This window comes from Sceloporus undulatus, chromosome 1 (genome assembly GCF_019175285.1).
Source record: "Sceloporus undulatus isolate JIND9_A2432 ecotype Alabama chromosome 1, SceUnd_v1.1, whole genome shotgun sequence".
Lineage (NCBI taxonomy): Eukaryota > Metazoa > Chordata > Lepidosauria > Squamata > Phrynosomatidae > Sceloporus > Sceloporus undulatus.
In genome coordinates, this window is record NC_056522.1 from 220,110,323 (window position 1) to 220,122,967 (window position 12,645).

At 45.8% G+C, this 12,645-nt stretch overlaps 1 protein-coding gene across 1 annotated transcript; it reads left to right on the top strand.

The window, feature by feature from the left end:
• Positions 1 to 5,878: 5,878 nt before the first annotated feature.
• Positions 5,879 to 7,496, top strand: RPRM (reprimo, TP53 dependent G2 arrest mediator homolog). The gene has a single exon (XM_042442357.1). The coding sequence runs from the start codon at positions 5,905 to 5,907 to the stop codon at positions 6,313 to 6,315; it is 411 nt and encodes a 136-aa protein (XP_042298291.1). The 5' UTR covers positions 5,879 to 5,904; the 3' UTR covers positions 6,316 to 7,496.
• The last annotated feature ends 5,149 nt before the right edge of the window (positions 7,497 to 12,645 follow it).

Consider the following 12,645-nt stretch of genomic DNA (forward strand, 5'->3'; position numbering starts at 1 on the left):
GTCTCCACGTACAGGTTACCTAGAGCTGCTGCAATTTGGGAAGTCTATTCTCCTGTCACTCAGGAAGTGGCTGGCTATTTGTCTCAGCATCACACACACCACACACACACCACACACACAACACACACACACACAGACCGATGTTTTACAGTTCTGGAATTAGAGGATTCAATGTTTTTAGTTTTTATTGTATGGCTGCGCAAGTGGTTTAATACCTGCTGTAAAGCAAAATCAAAGTAACCCCCATTTTAAAAAAATATTGCAAAAACCAGAACACTGTGTTGTTTAACTAGACGTTCTAAGTACTGACTTTTTGCATTTTAGAGTTTTATATTTAATTCATATTTAGTGATGGGGAAACTGACTAGTAAAATTCTTACTATGCTAGCAACCTCTGTAATGTATTGTTTTGAAGTTGTATTTACTGTCTGTTTGCTTTTTTAAAACAATTTTTCCTGAGTCCAAATGCCACAGTTTGTAGGTCACACAGACAAGCTTCCATATACCAATCATTTGAATGAGAAAGCAGTTTAAGTTGACTCTGGAATGATAATGCAGGGGTGTATATGATCATTTCTGAGCAAAACTAGCTGGTCTGCTAGGGAGCTGCAAATGAGGAGTTCTGAAAACGGCCAAGTAAATAGCACCCTCCTGCTATTTATGTTCAGGTTTTCATAATTCTCTGTTAGGCTAGTGTTAACACAAGTTGGGCTGGGGAATCTGAGGGTATGTACTTGCTGTCTAAGCCTGCATTTAAACAGCCTGGAACTAGAGGGGAGAATTAGATTAACTGCTCAAAATACAAGAAAGGTTGTAAGATCCACGCGCAGTTGTTGGAGCAAGAAGAGGAGAGGGGGAGGGAGATAGGAGAAAGCAGCAGCGGTAGCAGCAGCAAAAAAAAAATGCTCCTACATTGTTGAAAATGTTTATTATTATCCTGTGCTATTTTATTTGACCTTAATAATGTATTAGGAAACACAGAAAACTGCTTAACTGAGATATCATTATTGAAATCCATGCTGGGTTACCCACAGGTTGTAACCATCAGCGATGGATCTTATCACATTACACCAGGCCCGTTCTTGAAAAGGTGCCAGAGAAGCCCAAACTGGATATGGGCTGCCTACTCCCTGGGCATGGTGTTACCCATGCTGGTTTCATATAAATTTTGGAACCATGATAACCTTGGATGACCCCTGGCCAGACTCCAAGCCTGTCCTCCAACATGGGCAAGCGATAAGTCATGTACACCTCTCCTAAGGGAGTTCTCACATTAACATCTCAGAAGGTCTGGGAAGTCCGCAAGAAGGGATTACTTCAAGCCAGAGAGAGCAAATGTTTGCCTTTCCTGGAGCAATCACCCCCTCCTCAATCGTTGTCCAAACAACTTAAGTCATAGATTTATCAGACCAGACATCCCAGGTGAAAGAAAGCAATTAAACACCTTTTGTTCCAATCACCAAAACTCCTGCCCTCAGGCCAGATATTTGGCCATAAAAGGTCCCCACTTTTGCTGCTCAGCGCGCCATTACAAGGTCTACTTACTCCACGTCAGTCAGACCTCTGTTCGGGTAGCCGGCATCTCTGCTCAAACCCAGGTTGCGGAGCAGGCTGTCTCACTGTCCACCACTCCCATTCGCTTCCCGGAGGAATCTACATTCTGGTAAGCATCACCCTTAGTAAACGCCTGAAATCTGTTCCAATTTTCCAACCCTGATTTTCCTGATCCTGAGTGTATGTTGAGTGTATGCGCAACGCATGTGTTTTCCCCTATTTTCAATAAATTAGACTCTAGTTTATTGCAATCTCTCAGCTTCAGTTATTGGACCCTTGGTCTGCTCCGTATACACATAGGGAGACGATCTCGGAGGGCTCTTGTGCCAGCCCCCTCTTGAATATTTGACTAATAACATCATAATAAAATTCCCCTAACGGACACCCTTGGCTACAATTGGTGGAGAAAGCTTGGGCAAGAACCTCCCCCGAAATCTAGACTTCCAAACTGATCACTTGGCTGTCTAGATCTCGGAACGTAGAGAGAACAGGGATCCCAAAAAAGCTGCTGCAGACAGAAATAAATAGGAAGGTTGTGAGTTGTTCTTGTGCGCTTGGCCATAAGGGCAAGGGACACGTGGGTTGGCTAATCCCGTTTTCACTCTCTTTGGTTAGGTGTCCTGCTCATTGGCAACGGTACGCCGTCCAGGTGGTGGGCCCTAATCACCCTTGGGCGTGTCTTTTTGTCCGTAGAGAGGCACCCGACGCCCTATTTTTTATTGTACTGCACATAAAATAATCCACAGTAACTATTCCTAGAGCTGAGCCTTCCTATTTCACCCACAACAGATGGAATCTCAACATGGTAAGGAATAACTAGCCCTCTTGAAGAATTACATGCAGCACAGGAGTAGAAGAGAGCTAGTGTTGTACAGTGGTTTGAGTGTTAGGCTATGTGTTTGGATTTCTTCAAAGGCAACTCAGCCTTTGACCATCTATAAAGGGTGAAGGGTAATTTGTTACCATTATGAAATCAATTGATCCATTTGTTCCTTGCTTGCTTTCATTCATGTTGTTGTTTTGTGCCTACGAGTCATTTCCAACTTATGGCAACCCTGTCCTGGGGTTTTCTTGGCAAGGTTGCTCCAGACGGGGGTTGCCCTTGTCTTCCTCTGAGGCTGAGAGAGTGTGACTTGCCCAGGGTCACCTGGTGAGTTTCAAGGCTGAGCTAGAAATCGAACCTTGATCTCTAGAGTCTTATTCCAACACTCAAAATGTGCCTGCTGTCATAAGGTAAACCTACTGTACTTTCCTGTTAATTTTAACTCCATGACTTGTTTTCATTACTTTCCTGTTCCTTTTAAAGACAGACAGGCAGATTTTTTTAAAGCAAACTTTAACAGTACTAATATATTGTTAATTCACTGTTAAAGTTTGCTTTAAAAACTCCACAAACAAATCCTTAGGATTGCTCACGGTCTGCAGGATACTTGAAGAGAGCTGCTTGGAAGCCTCCCCAAAATGACTTTTCTATAAGGGAAAACACCAGTCCTAATAACTCCCTGCCTTGATGGCAAACCATTGCAGGGAAAAACAAAAGTGGGAAGCACCACCGTGAGGTAATTTAGCCCATCGGTTTGTTAGAACACTTTCTTTCCAACTTTTTGGGTTGTTTTCTTAAATCCCACTTGACAAATGTCAAATTAAAAGCCAGATCCCAAACATACTGCAGAAACCATCCAGTTTGAGACTACTTTCACTGCCCTAGTTCAATGCTAGGGAAAACTGTAGTGTTTGTGAGACCTTATTGAGCCTTCTCTGTCAGAGATAGCTCTGGTGACACAGTCAACTACAATCCCCAGGATTCCCTAGCGCTGAGCCAAGGCAGGTGGAGGGGTCTGAAACTGGATTATTTCTGCAATATGTTTTAATCGTGACTTTGAGTGTGTTTTAATGATTTTATAGTGTTGTATTTTAACCGTGGGCTTATGTCTTTTTGTGTTTTGTATTTTAACATGTTCTTCCCAGCAAGCAAGGAGGGGGCCAGGCTAGTCTCCTGCGGAAGGGAGTTCCAGAGGATGGGAGCAGCCACTGAGAAGGCCCTCTCTGGTGTCTGCACCAAGCCAGCCTGGGATGGTGGCAGAACCAAGAGAAAGCCTTCCCCTGAAGATCTTAGGACCCTTACAGGTTTCTATGGTGGGGATAAGGCCTTTCAGATAGTCAGGACAAACCAGAAAAGAGGCAGTGCGGCTTCACTGTTGGGCTGCGACTCTAGAGACCAGGGTTTGATTCCCAGCTCGGCCACTGGGTGGCTTTGGGCAAGTCACACTCTCTCAGCCTCAGAGGGGGTTAGCCATGCCCTCTGGTCTCCGACTCTGTAGACCAGGGTTCGATTCCTGCTTGGCCATGAAACCCATTGAGTGACCTTGGGCAAGTCACACTCTCTCAGCCTGCTCAGGGGAAGGCAAAGGCAAAACCCTCTGAACAAATCTTGCCCACTAGGATAGGTTTGCCTTAGAATTGCCATAAGTCGGAAAGGACTTTGAAGGCCCACAGCAACAACAACCAGCCCGAAAGAGAAAAGTTGGTATTGTGAGCTTTCCCTCGACTTGAGCAGACTTCCTCAGATGCAGAGGGTGAAAAGACAGAGAACCATGGAGAAGGGAAAGGAACCAGGCGGAGGCCAGACCAAGGAGCCCCGGCTGCGAAGAGGACCGGCCTTTCCTTGAAAAGGCGGGAACCCAGAAGGCACGGAGGCTCCAACGGGGCTGAGGTAGGCGGCCCTCTTTCCTCTGGCCCCAGCCTTTTCCAGGACACGTCCTCCATTTCAGCCTTCGGGCCAGGAGCCATTCCCAAACATCCTCCATGTTGAGCATGAGGAAGGAGCAGGGCTTTACATGTATATGCATATGTCACGTCCTCCATCTCTCTTGAAAGCCTGTCCTCTTTTGCGGGGAGGACATTCGGTCACCCCCGGGATGGGAGGGGGGTTTGTCGCCCGTAGCATCTCAGTAGCTTCTCTGAGGGGACCCCAGGACAGAAAACCCCGAAGGAAGCCCAAGAAAGGTTGGCCTTCGGGTCGCCAGAAGTCTTTCCCTCCCAAGGTGTCCTCCATTTCAGCCTCCTCTGTCCGGGAGGAATCCCCAAATGCCGTCCATTTGGAGCACGACGAAGCAGCATGAATTTCCATTTCTGTGAGTGTCTGGAGCTTCCTTCTTGGGTCAAGTTGGCGGCATGAGTTTTCATAGTCTGCTTCTTCGAATGCATTTATTCTCATCATCATCATCATCATCATCATCATCATCATCATCATCATGATTACTGCTGAGGTACTTTGAGACTTTTTCTTTCTCCCGAGGAAGTGGAAAGCTCAGGCTCCCAGTCTCTGGGGCTGCGATATCCCTTGGCATACTACTACTACTACTACTACTATTATTATTATTATTTCGTGTTAAGTTGCTTTGGTACCTTTGCTTTCTCCTGAGGGAGTGGACTCAAGTCGAGGAAAGCTCAGGCTCCCAGGTTCTCAAGGGGGCTGCAATGTCCCTTGGCATATTGTTGTTGTTGTTGTTGTTAGCTGTGAGTTGCTTCCTCCTGGGGAAGAGGCTCCTCTCAGAGCCGAGGGAGCCCTCACTCACCTGCCCTTCTTCCTGCGCCTCTTCCCCCTCCCGCCCTTTCCCCTTCCTCCTCCCATTAAAGAAGGCGCCCTTCCCTCCGCGGGCGGCGCCTTCCCGGCTTTCCTTGGGACGCCTCTGGGCCGGCGTTCTCCTCTGCGCCGACCAGGGGCGCCCTTGCCCTTGCCTGGCCGCCCCGTCCAGCCTCCTCCTCCTCCTCCTCCTCCTCGCCCTCCGGACCAGAGAGAGAGAGAGAGAGAGAGAGAGAGAGAAGGACCCAGGAGGCATCTGAGCAGCAGCAGCAGCCCCGACGCCTGGCAAGGACCACCTTTCGGAGCCTCCAGCCCCGGGGCCCTGGGCGCTCTCTCCGCCGCATGAGGCTCGCTGGGCCACTTCGCCTCCTCCGTCGTCTCCTCTTCCTCCAGCCTCTGCCTCCGCCGCCTACAGCTCCTCCTCTTTCTCCCTCTTCTCCTCCTCCTCCTCTCCTTTCTCCTTCTCCTTCTTCATCTCCTCCTCCTCCTCCTCCTTGTTCTTCTCCCTCTCCTTTTTCTCTTCCTCCTTCTTCACTTTTTCCCTCTCCTCCATCTCCTTCCTCCTCCTCCATCTCTTCCTCCTCCTCCTTCATCTTTGCCTCCTCTTCCTCCTTTTTCTCCTCCTCCTCCTCTTCTTTCCTCTTCCCCTTCTTCACTTTCTCCATCTCCTTCTTCTTTTTCTTCTTCTCCTCTTCCTTGTTCTTCCCCATCTCCCTCTCCTCCTTCACCTTTTCCTTCTCCTCCTCTTCCTCCCAGCCTGGGCCATGAGCTCCTCGCCTCCCTCTCCCTCTCCCTCTCCTCCTTCCTCTCCCTGGGCGCTGGGCAGCCCGACGGAGGCGCTGGGGCTGCTGCTGGCCAACAGCAGCGAGGCCTTGGGCCGGGCGCTGGCCTCCTCGCTGGCGCCGCCGGGCCCCTCGGTCTCGGGCCCCTCGGTCTCGGGCTCCTCGGTGGTGAGCGACGAGGGCTTCGTGGTGGCGGCGCCGGACGAGCGGAGCGTGTACATCATGCGGGTGGTGCAGATCGCCGTCATGTGCGTCCTCTCGCTCACCGTCGTCTTCGGCATCTTCTTCCTGGGCTGCAACCTCCTCATCAAGTCCGAGGGCATGATCAACTTCTTGGTCAAGGACCGCAGGCCCTCCAAGGAGGTCGAGGCCGTCGTCGTCGGGCCCTACTGACCAAGGAAGCCCGCCTGGGCCACGCCGCCGGGACTGGCAGCAGGGGGCCCTCGGTGGTCGTCTCGTCTTGGAGCCCCTTCCAGGGCAGGACGGCGGGGCATGGAAGCAGCCAGGGACAGCTTCTTCTCCTGCTTCAGCCCTAGCCTTCCTCCCCAAGAGCACCGTCCAGGAAAGGGAAGGAGACAGAGACATCTTCTTCGTCATCATCACCTCCATCCTTCCCAAGAGCAGCAACTTGGACAGGGAAGGAGACAGAGACAACAACTTCTTCTTCATCATCATCTTCACCCTCATCCTTCCTTCACAAGAGCACACCATCCAAGTTAGTCACCAACGGCACGAAATAGGAAGCCAGGTGGTTTGACTCCTTAAATGGGGGTGTGTTGGGGGGTAAGTTTCTCTGGAGATCTGGAGGAACATTTCCAGCCTCGTCCTTTTTTCTCCAAGGGACAGCGATGGATCCTGCAATGTGGAGACAAGGACTGGCTGGAGTGAAAGTCTGAAGAGGGGTAAAAGGAGAGAGAACAAGTCTATGTAAAAGAGTAATGAAAGCCAGGAAGCCTTTTAATCTGATTTTTGTGTGTGTCTGTGTGTCTTGTAAATAGCAATGTAAATGCACACAGACTAAACATTCCCAACTTTGCTGCTTTGTTTTTCAAGGAGGGGAGAGGGACTGTAGAGTGAAAAAAGGAAGGAGGGGAGCAAATGGAGTATGAAGTTGATTGTAGAAAAAACCCATTCAGCTCCCTCCTGCCACACATTTTCCTTCAGAAGGCGAAGGGCAGGGCATGCACATCATCCATCTGGTGGGGATTCAAGTTGTGGTGCTTTTTTCTGGAGTGTGTGTGTGTGTGTTTTGTTGCCTAGATCCAGTTTTCAACTTGCCTGTGACAGAAATGCCAGTCTTGTGTTGTGTGAATGACATGGTTTTTGAACTGTTGACTTTTTACTGTAGCTCTTTCCTTTTTTAAAAAATGTATTCTGTCAGGGTACTGTTTGTATTTTGTACCAATCACTTCTCAATGCTTATTTGCTGCTGCTGCTGCTGCTAAAAGGAAAAGCCCATGTGCTTGATTGCTGCACCCATAACTTGATAAATTTCACTGGTTTACATAGCCCCAAAAAGTGCTCTGATGGTCTTTCTTTCTTTCTTTCTTTCTTATTTAATTTGCTTAATAAAATCTGTCAGACTCTTCTCACCCGTGTCTGTTGGCATAGCTCTTTCATTGAAATTCACTTTGGGCAAGTTGTGCTGAACATCGAGAGCACAAAGGGAATCTTTACATGTTAGGAGCTCTTTGACAGATAAAAGCTGTTCGACCAATAAAAGATTACATTTGCAAAGGACGAGGTGATAGAAGGGAGAGGCTGAGAAGTTTAACTGTGCAAGACATGTCTGTGCAGAACAGGGTTCATGAATCAGTCAGGCAACATTCACCCCTTGGAGCAGAACACCTAGAAGTTTTGATACTAACAAATTGTGCTGAGAGGAATAGGAACAAATGCTTTGTTATTTTTGTCGTCCCCCCCCCCCCCGCCCTTCATCATATTCTGGGATTAATCCCATGCAAATCTCCTCACCCCATGAGCATGTATTTTATCAGGATCCATGGAGAGAGCTGTGGAAAGATAAAGCTTCTGTCATGGAAATGATCCAGCTGGGAAAACATGTGCTGCTACAAATGAAAAGTGAAGGATAGTGATTTTTCTACTAGTCCAATTATTTATAGAAAGGAAACTGTGATGAGAAAGATGGCATCATCGACTGAATCGGTGTCTGGCCTGTTGATTGAGCCCAGCAATCTGCAACAAGCCCAGGGCTGCCTGGATCACGCTGCAACCTTACATTTGCATCCTAAAGCAGCTGAGAAAGAAGCAAAGGAAGGTGATGCACATCTTTCTCTTTTGCAGAACTCTCCATAGATGGCCCAGATGATTTATTTCTATAACTTCGTTAAAGACAGTGGTCTTAGGAGTCAGAAAGATTTATAGCCATTTAGACTTATTGTAATGTGTGAAAAATCTCTTTTTAAAGATGGGTCACATTTTTAGGAATCCATCTCCCTTGGGTACTTTTCATAACTGATCTCCAAAATCCAGTAAATGGCACCAATTGGTTTTAAAAATTGCTTTGTCCCTTCCACTTTATTTTTTAAAATCATGATCTCATTTCCTCTGAATACTTTATACTTCTTGTTGTTGTCGTGTGCCTTCAAGTCCTTTCCGACTTATTGCGACCCTAAGGTGAATGTATCATGGAGTTTTCTTGGCAAGATTTGTTCAGAAGAGAGTTGCCATTACCTTTCCCTGAGGCTGAGAGTGTGACTCAGCTAAGGTCACTCTGGGTTTCATGGCCAAGCTGAGAACCGACCTCTGGTCTCCAGAGTCCAAGCCCAACATGTAAACTGCTATGCCATGCTGGCTCTCTATTTCATACATACTTACAATATCAAAATAAAACAAGGTAAACTGATATAACAAGGCCAATTGACATGTGTAAATATATATATTGAGGAAAAAGACCCTTCAGCTTTTTTTGTGGGATTTTCAGGCTATGTGGCCATGTTCTAGCCCACAAAAAAATATGGATGTCAGCTGTGAAACCCTTCAACTCCACCCTTCAGCTATTTATCTTTCTCTCTCTTTATATTGTCTTTTTGCAGTTAACTACACATGTTAATTCCACAGACAGGGTGCCTGGAAGGATTTGTGAAATACCTGGGTGATCTAGTAGTTGTGTAAAGGGGGGGGGGGGAGGAGCAAAAATGCAATGTATAACATCATTGAGTTTTAGAAGTGATATTAGTGCAGACCACCCAAAAAGGGTGGCCTCCCAGCGCCTGTTTTTCCGCTGGAGGGAAGCCGCAGCCGTCAAATTGCGTGGCTTCCCACCAGCGGAAAAAGAACCCACAAAAAGTGGGTTCTTCTCAAGCTGCAGCAGTGGTGTAACAAGTGCGCCACTGGCATACTCATTACTTAAGCGTGCAGCACCATGCAGACACCGCGTGGTGCTGACATAACAATGGCGGCACCCATGTATAAAGGGCACTGCCATTGTTAGGCCCTCGTCACATGCGATGGTTGTGGGGCGTGTGGGCCCTCCACCCCCCAGGCAACCCTAGCATGTGACGAGGGCATCAGAAAGGCCCGTTTGTACTGGGCTATTGCTATGTTAGTGGGTGAGAAAATCCAGATAAAGTGACTATTTAAAGCAGGGCTATAGAAGCTTTGGTAATATAGTATTTCTCTTAACATCCTTCACCTGTGGCCAGAAATATCAGATGGGACACAGGTTCCCCAGCACTGCTTGTAAAGGATGGAGATGTTACTAAAACCCATTCAGAGGGCTTGTGTACATTGCTTTGAAAGTCAACTGTTGCAGGTAAGTTCAGTGGCGGTAAATGAGAAAGGGAACAGTAGGACTCCAAACATATATCAGTCTCTTAACTGCGTGAAGTTATGTTCCCAACAACTCTCTTCATGGAGTTAACAAACATCACTTGCACTATTTCAAACTATTTCACTGAGTTGGTTGTTTTGGGGAAGTTTTCTTGGAGTAGGGAGAACATATTTCTAACTCACAAAGGAAAGTGCTCAGATTGTAAAAGCTCTCTTTGGGCAGTATTTAATCTTTTATGTAGTCTGTTGTTGATTGTCTTAGACCAACCCACTCTAATGTGGTGCAGTCCAGTGTCTCCACATTGGACTATGAACCCCACCATCCTCAGCATATGATGGGAGTTATACTCCAACATAACAGGAGAGTGCCAGCCTGTAGAACACCCAGTTCTTTCCCAGTATCCAACACCTTTCCAGCCTCTCTTTACAAATATGGAAAGAAAAAAAAACATGAAAGAGAAACGTGCCCAGACTCAAAGAGTACCCACAGAAGCTCTAAACTCACCCTCATCTTATCTATGCCAGAATTGTCTCATTACACTAATTTATAGTACAACACCTTCCAAATACAGCTTGACTTAACAGAGAGACAGCAGTGGAATTCAGACCATCTTCAGATGAGCTGCAGTACTGGAATCCACTGAGTACCCTCTGCAGGAAGGAAGGATTAAAATAATAATAAGATGGGTAAGTAGTTTACGAGTGATATGTGAATGGGAAAAAATGACAGGAGATGAGTAAGAATAATTTGGAGGGTATTTGCAAGGGAGGGTGGAAGAGAAGAATATTATTACAGAATTCCCAGCTACAAAGAAATCACTATGGGCAAAGATTTTAGTAGCGATTTCCAGAAAGGGATTATATATAATATCAAATGTATCAGTAATTGCTTGCTGATAATACTAACCTCTGTTTCTTATTGCTGGCATTTGATGAGTGGCTCTGCCTCTGCATTACCATTTTCTTACAAGGGCAGAATATTTGAGAACCTCTGCAGGAATAGTTTGAGTTCCTTTCCCTTCTGGAAAGAGGACAATGCTTGTTCATATTCAAGTAACGCTCTTCCAAGCATTGAAAACTTTCTGTAGACATCATTCCAGTCAGGTTTCCCTGTACAGTTTATTTTCTTTATGAACTGTACTTTAGATTGTAAGATAACCAGAGTTTTCTCAGTGGTATAAGGCACCTTTGGGGGGGGGGGAATGTGGGGTGTAAATAAATTAATAAAACATAATATTAGAACAGGAGTGTACTATACATTTTTAAAAACACAGCTGGAATCTTTTTATGGCACTACTTGTTATACTCCTGGGTTATTGTTGTTGTTTTAAAAATGCCTCTATTCAGTCATATTTATTCAAATATTTATATCTCACCCAACAGCAGGCACCATGCAATAAAATCAGTTTAGAATAGTTTAAAATAATGGCAATAATTTTTAAAGGCATGTTAAACCACTTAACGTTAAAGGTGGTTTAAAAGCAGTTCAGTTGAAAATACTGAAAACTGTACCAAGTGTGCAAATTGGATAAAATCATATAGGCTCTGAAGGTTTTAACAAGAAGAAGAAGTAGAAGCTATGTTTTGAACTGGTCATGGAACAGCATCAGTGCTGATGCCAGTCAAGTTTGTCACTATGGAAGGCATTCTATAACCAGGGTCCAGTAGCAATAGCAAGTACATTTCTATACTGCTTATCAGTGCACTTAAGCGGTTTACAAAGTATAAGCTAATTGCCCCCAACAACCTGGGTATTCATTTTAGTGACCTCGGAAGGATGCAAGCCTGAGTCGAGCTTGAGCCCCTTTGCTGGTATTGAACTCGCAACCTTATGGTTTGCAAGTGAGTGGCTGCAGTACAGGCATTTAACCACTGTGCCACCAGGGCTCTAGCACAGAAGGCCCTTTCCAATGTCTTACCACAGTTTACCAGTGAGACTCAGAGTAGGGCCCCCAATTCTCAACAGTCCCCAGTTCTCAGAAGGTATAGAGAGGATGAGGTGGACCTTCAAGTATCAAACTTCCAAGCCATTAGGATGGTATCCAATACCCTCCTACTCAACCTGCATCCACTGCTATGTCCCCACTCCTCAGCCACATGACCTCCATCCTCCAGGGTTAAACAGAATCTTAGCTATAAAATATAAACAGTGAAATTCATAGGAACACTGTATATTACCTGCATTGCTCAGACAAGAGGACTGAAGGTGGGAAAATATCCCTAATGCCTCCCCCATTCCTGGTTGAACAGAAATTTGAAGCAAGGAAAGATTTTCTAGCTCACACTCTTAAATAACCATGCTATTTCAATTATGAATCCCAATCCCTAAAAAAAGTGTTGTTGTTGTTGTTGTTGTTGTTGTTGTTGTGTGCCTACAAGTCATTTCCAAGTTATAGTGACCATAAAGCAAGCCTATCATGGGGTTTTCTTGGCATGTTTCTTCAGAGGGGGTTTGCCATTGTCCACCTCTGAGGCTGAGAGTACATGACTGGCCCAAGGGCACCCAGTGGTTTTTTTGTGGCTGAGCAGGAATTACTAATCCTTTATTAAAGATAATCAGTTTTTGCAACAAAATATTACAAGGCTTCCTTCTTCCCAACAGCTCCAGTGAACTAGTCCTGCTGAGAATAGTATCCATACTCTTCATTTCCTCCCCTTCATGTCTCATTTGCTTTTCAAAATGTGGCTACTGAACATCCTCCAATCCCTTAGGTGTGTTTTAAAAGATTTTGAAGGGTTACTTCAACAAATTTTGGGATTTGGCCATGATGATAGCTCACTAATAATAATAATAATAATAATAATAAGTTTTATTTATAGACCACTATTCCACAATGATCATAGCAGTGTACAATAAAAATTGCAATACAATACAAAAAATTGCAAGGCCTCTCTTCCCCTCAAGATGGTGGTCGGGATGAGGGCTCTTAC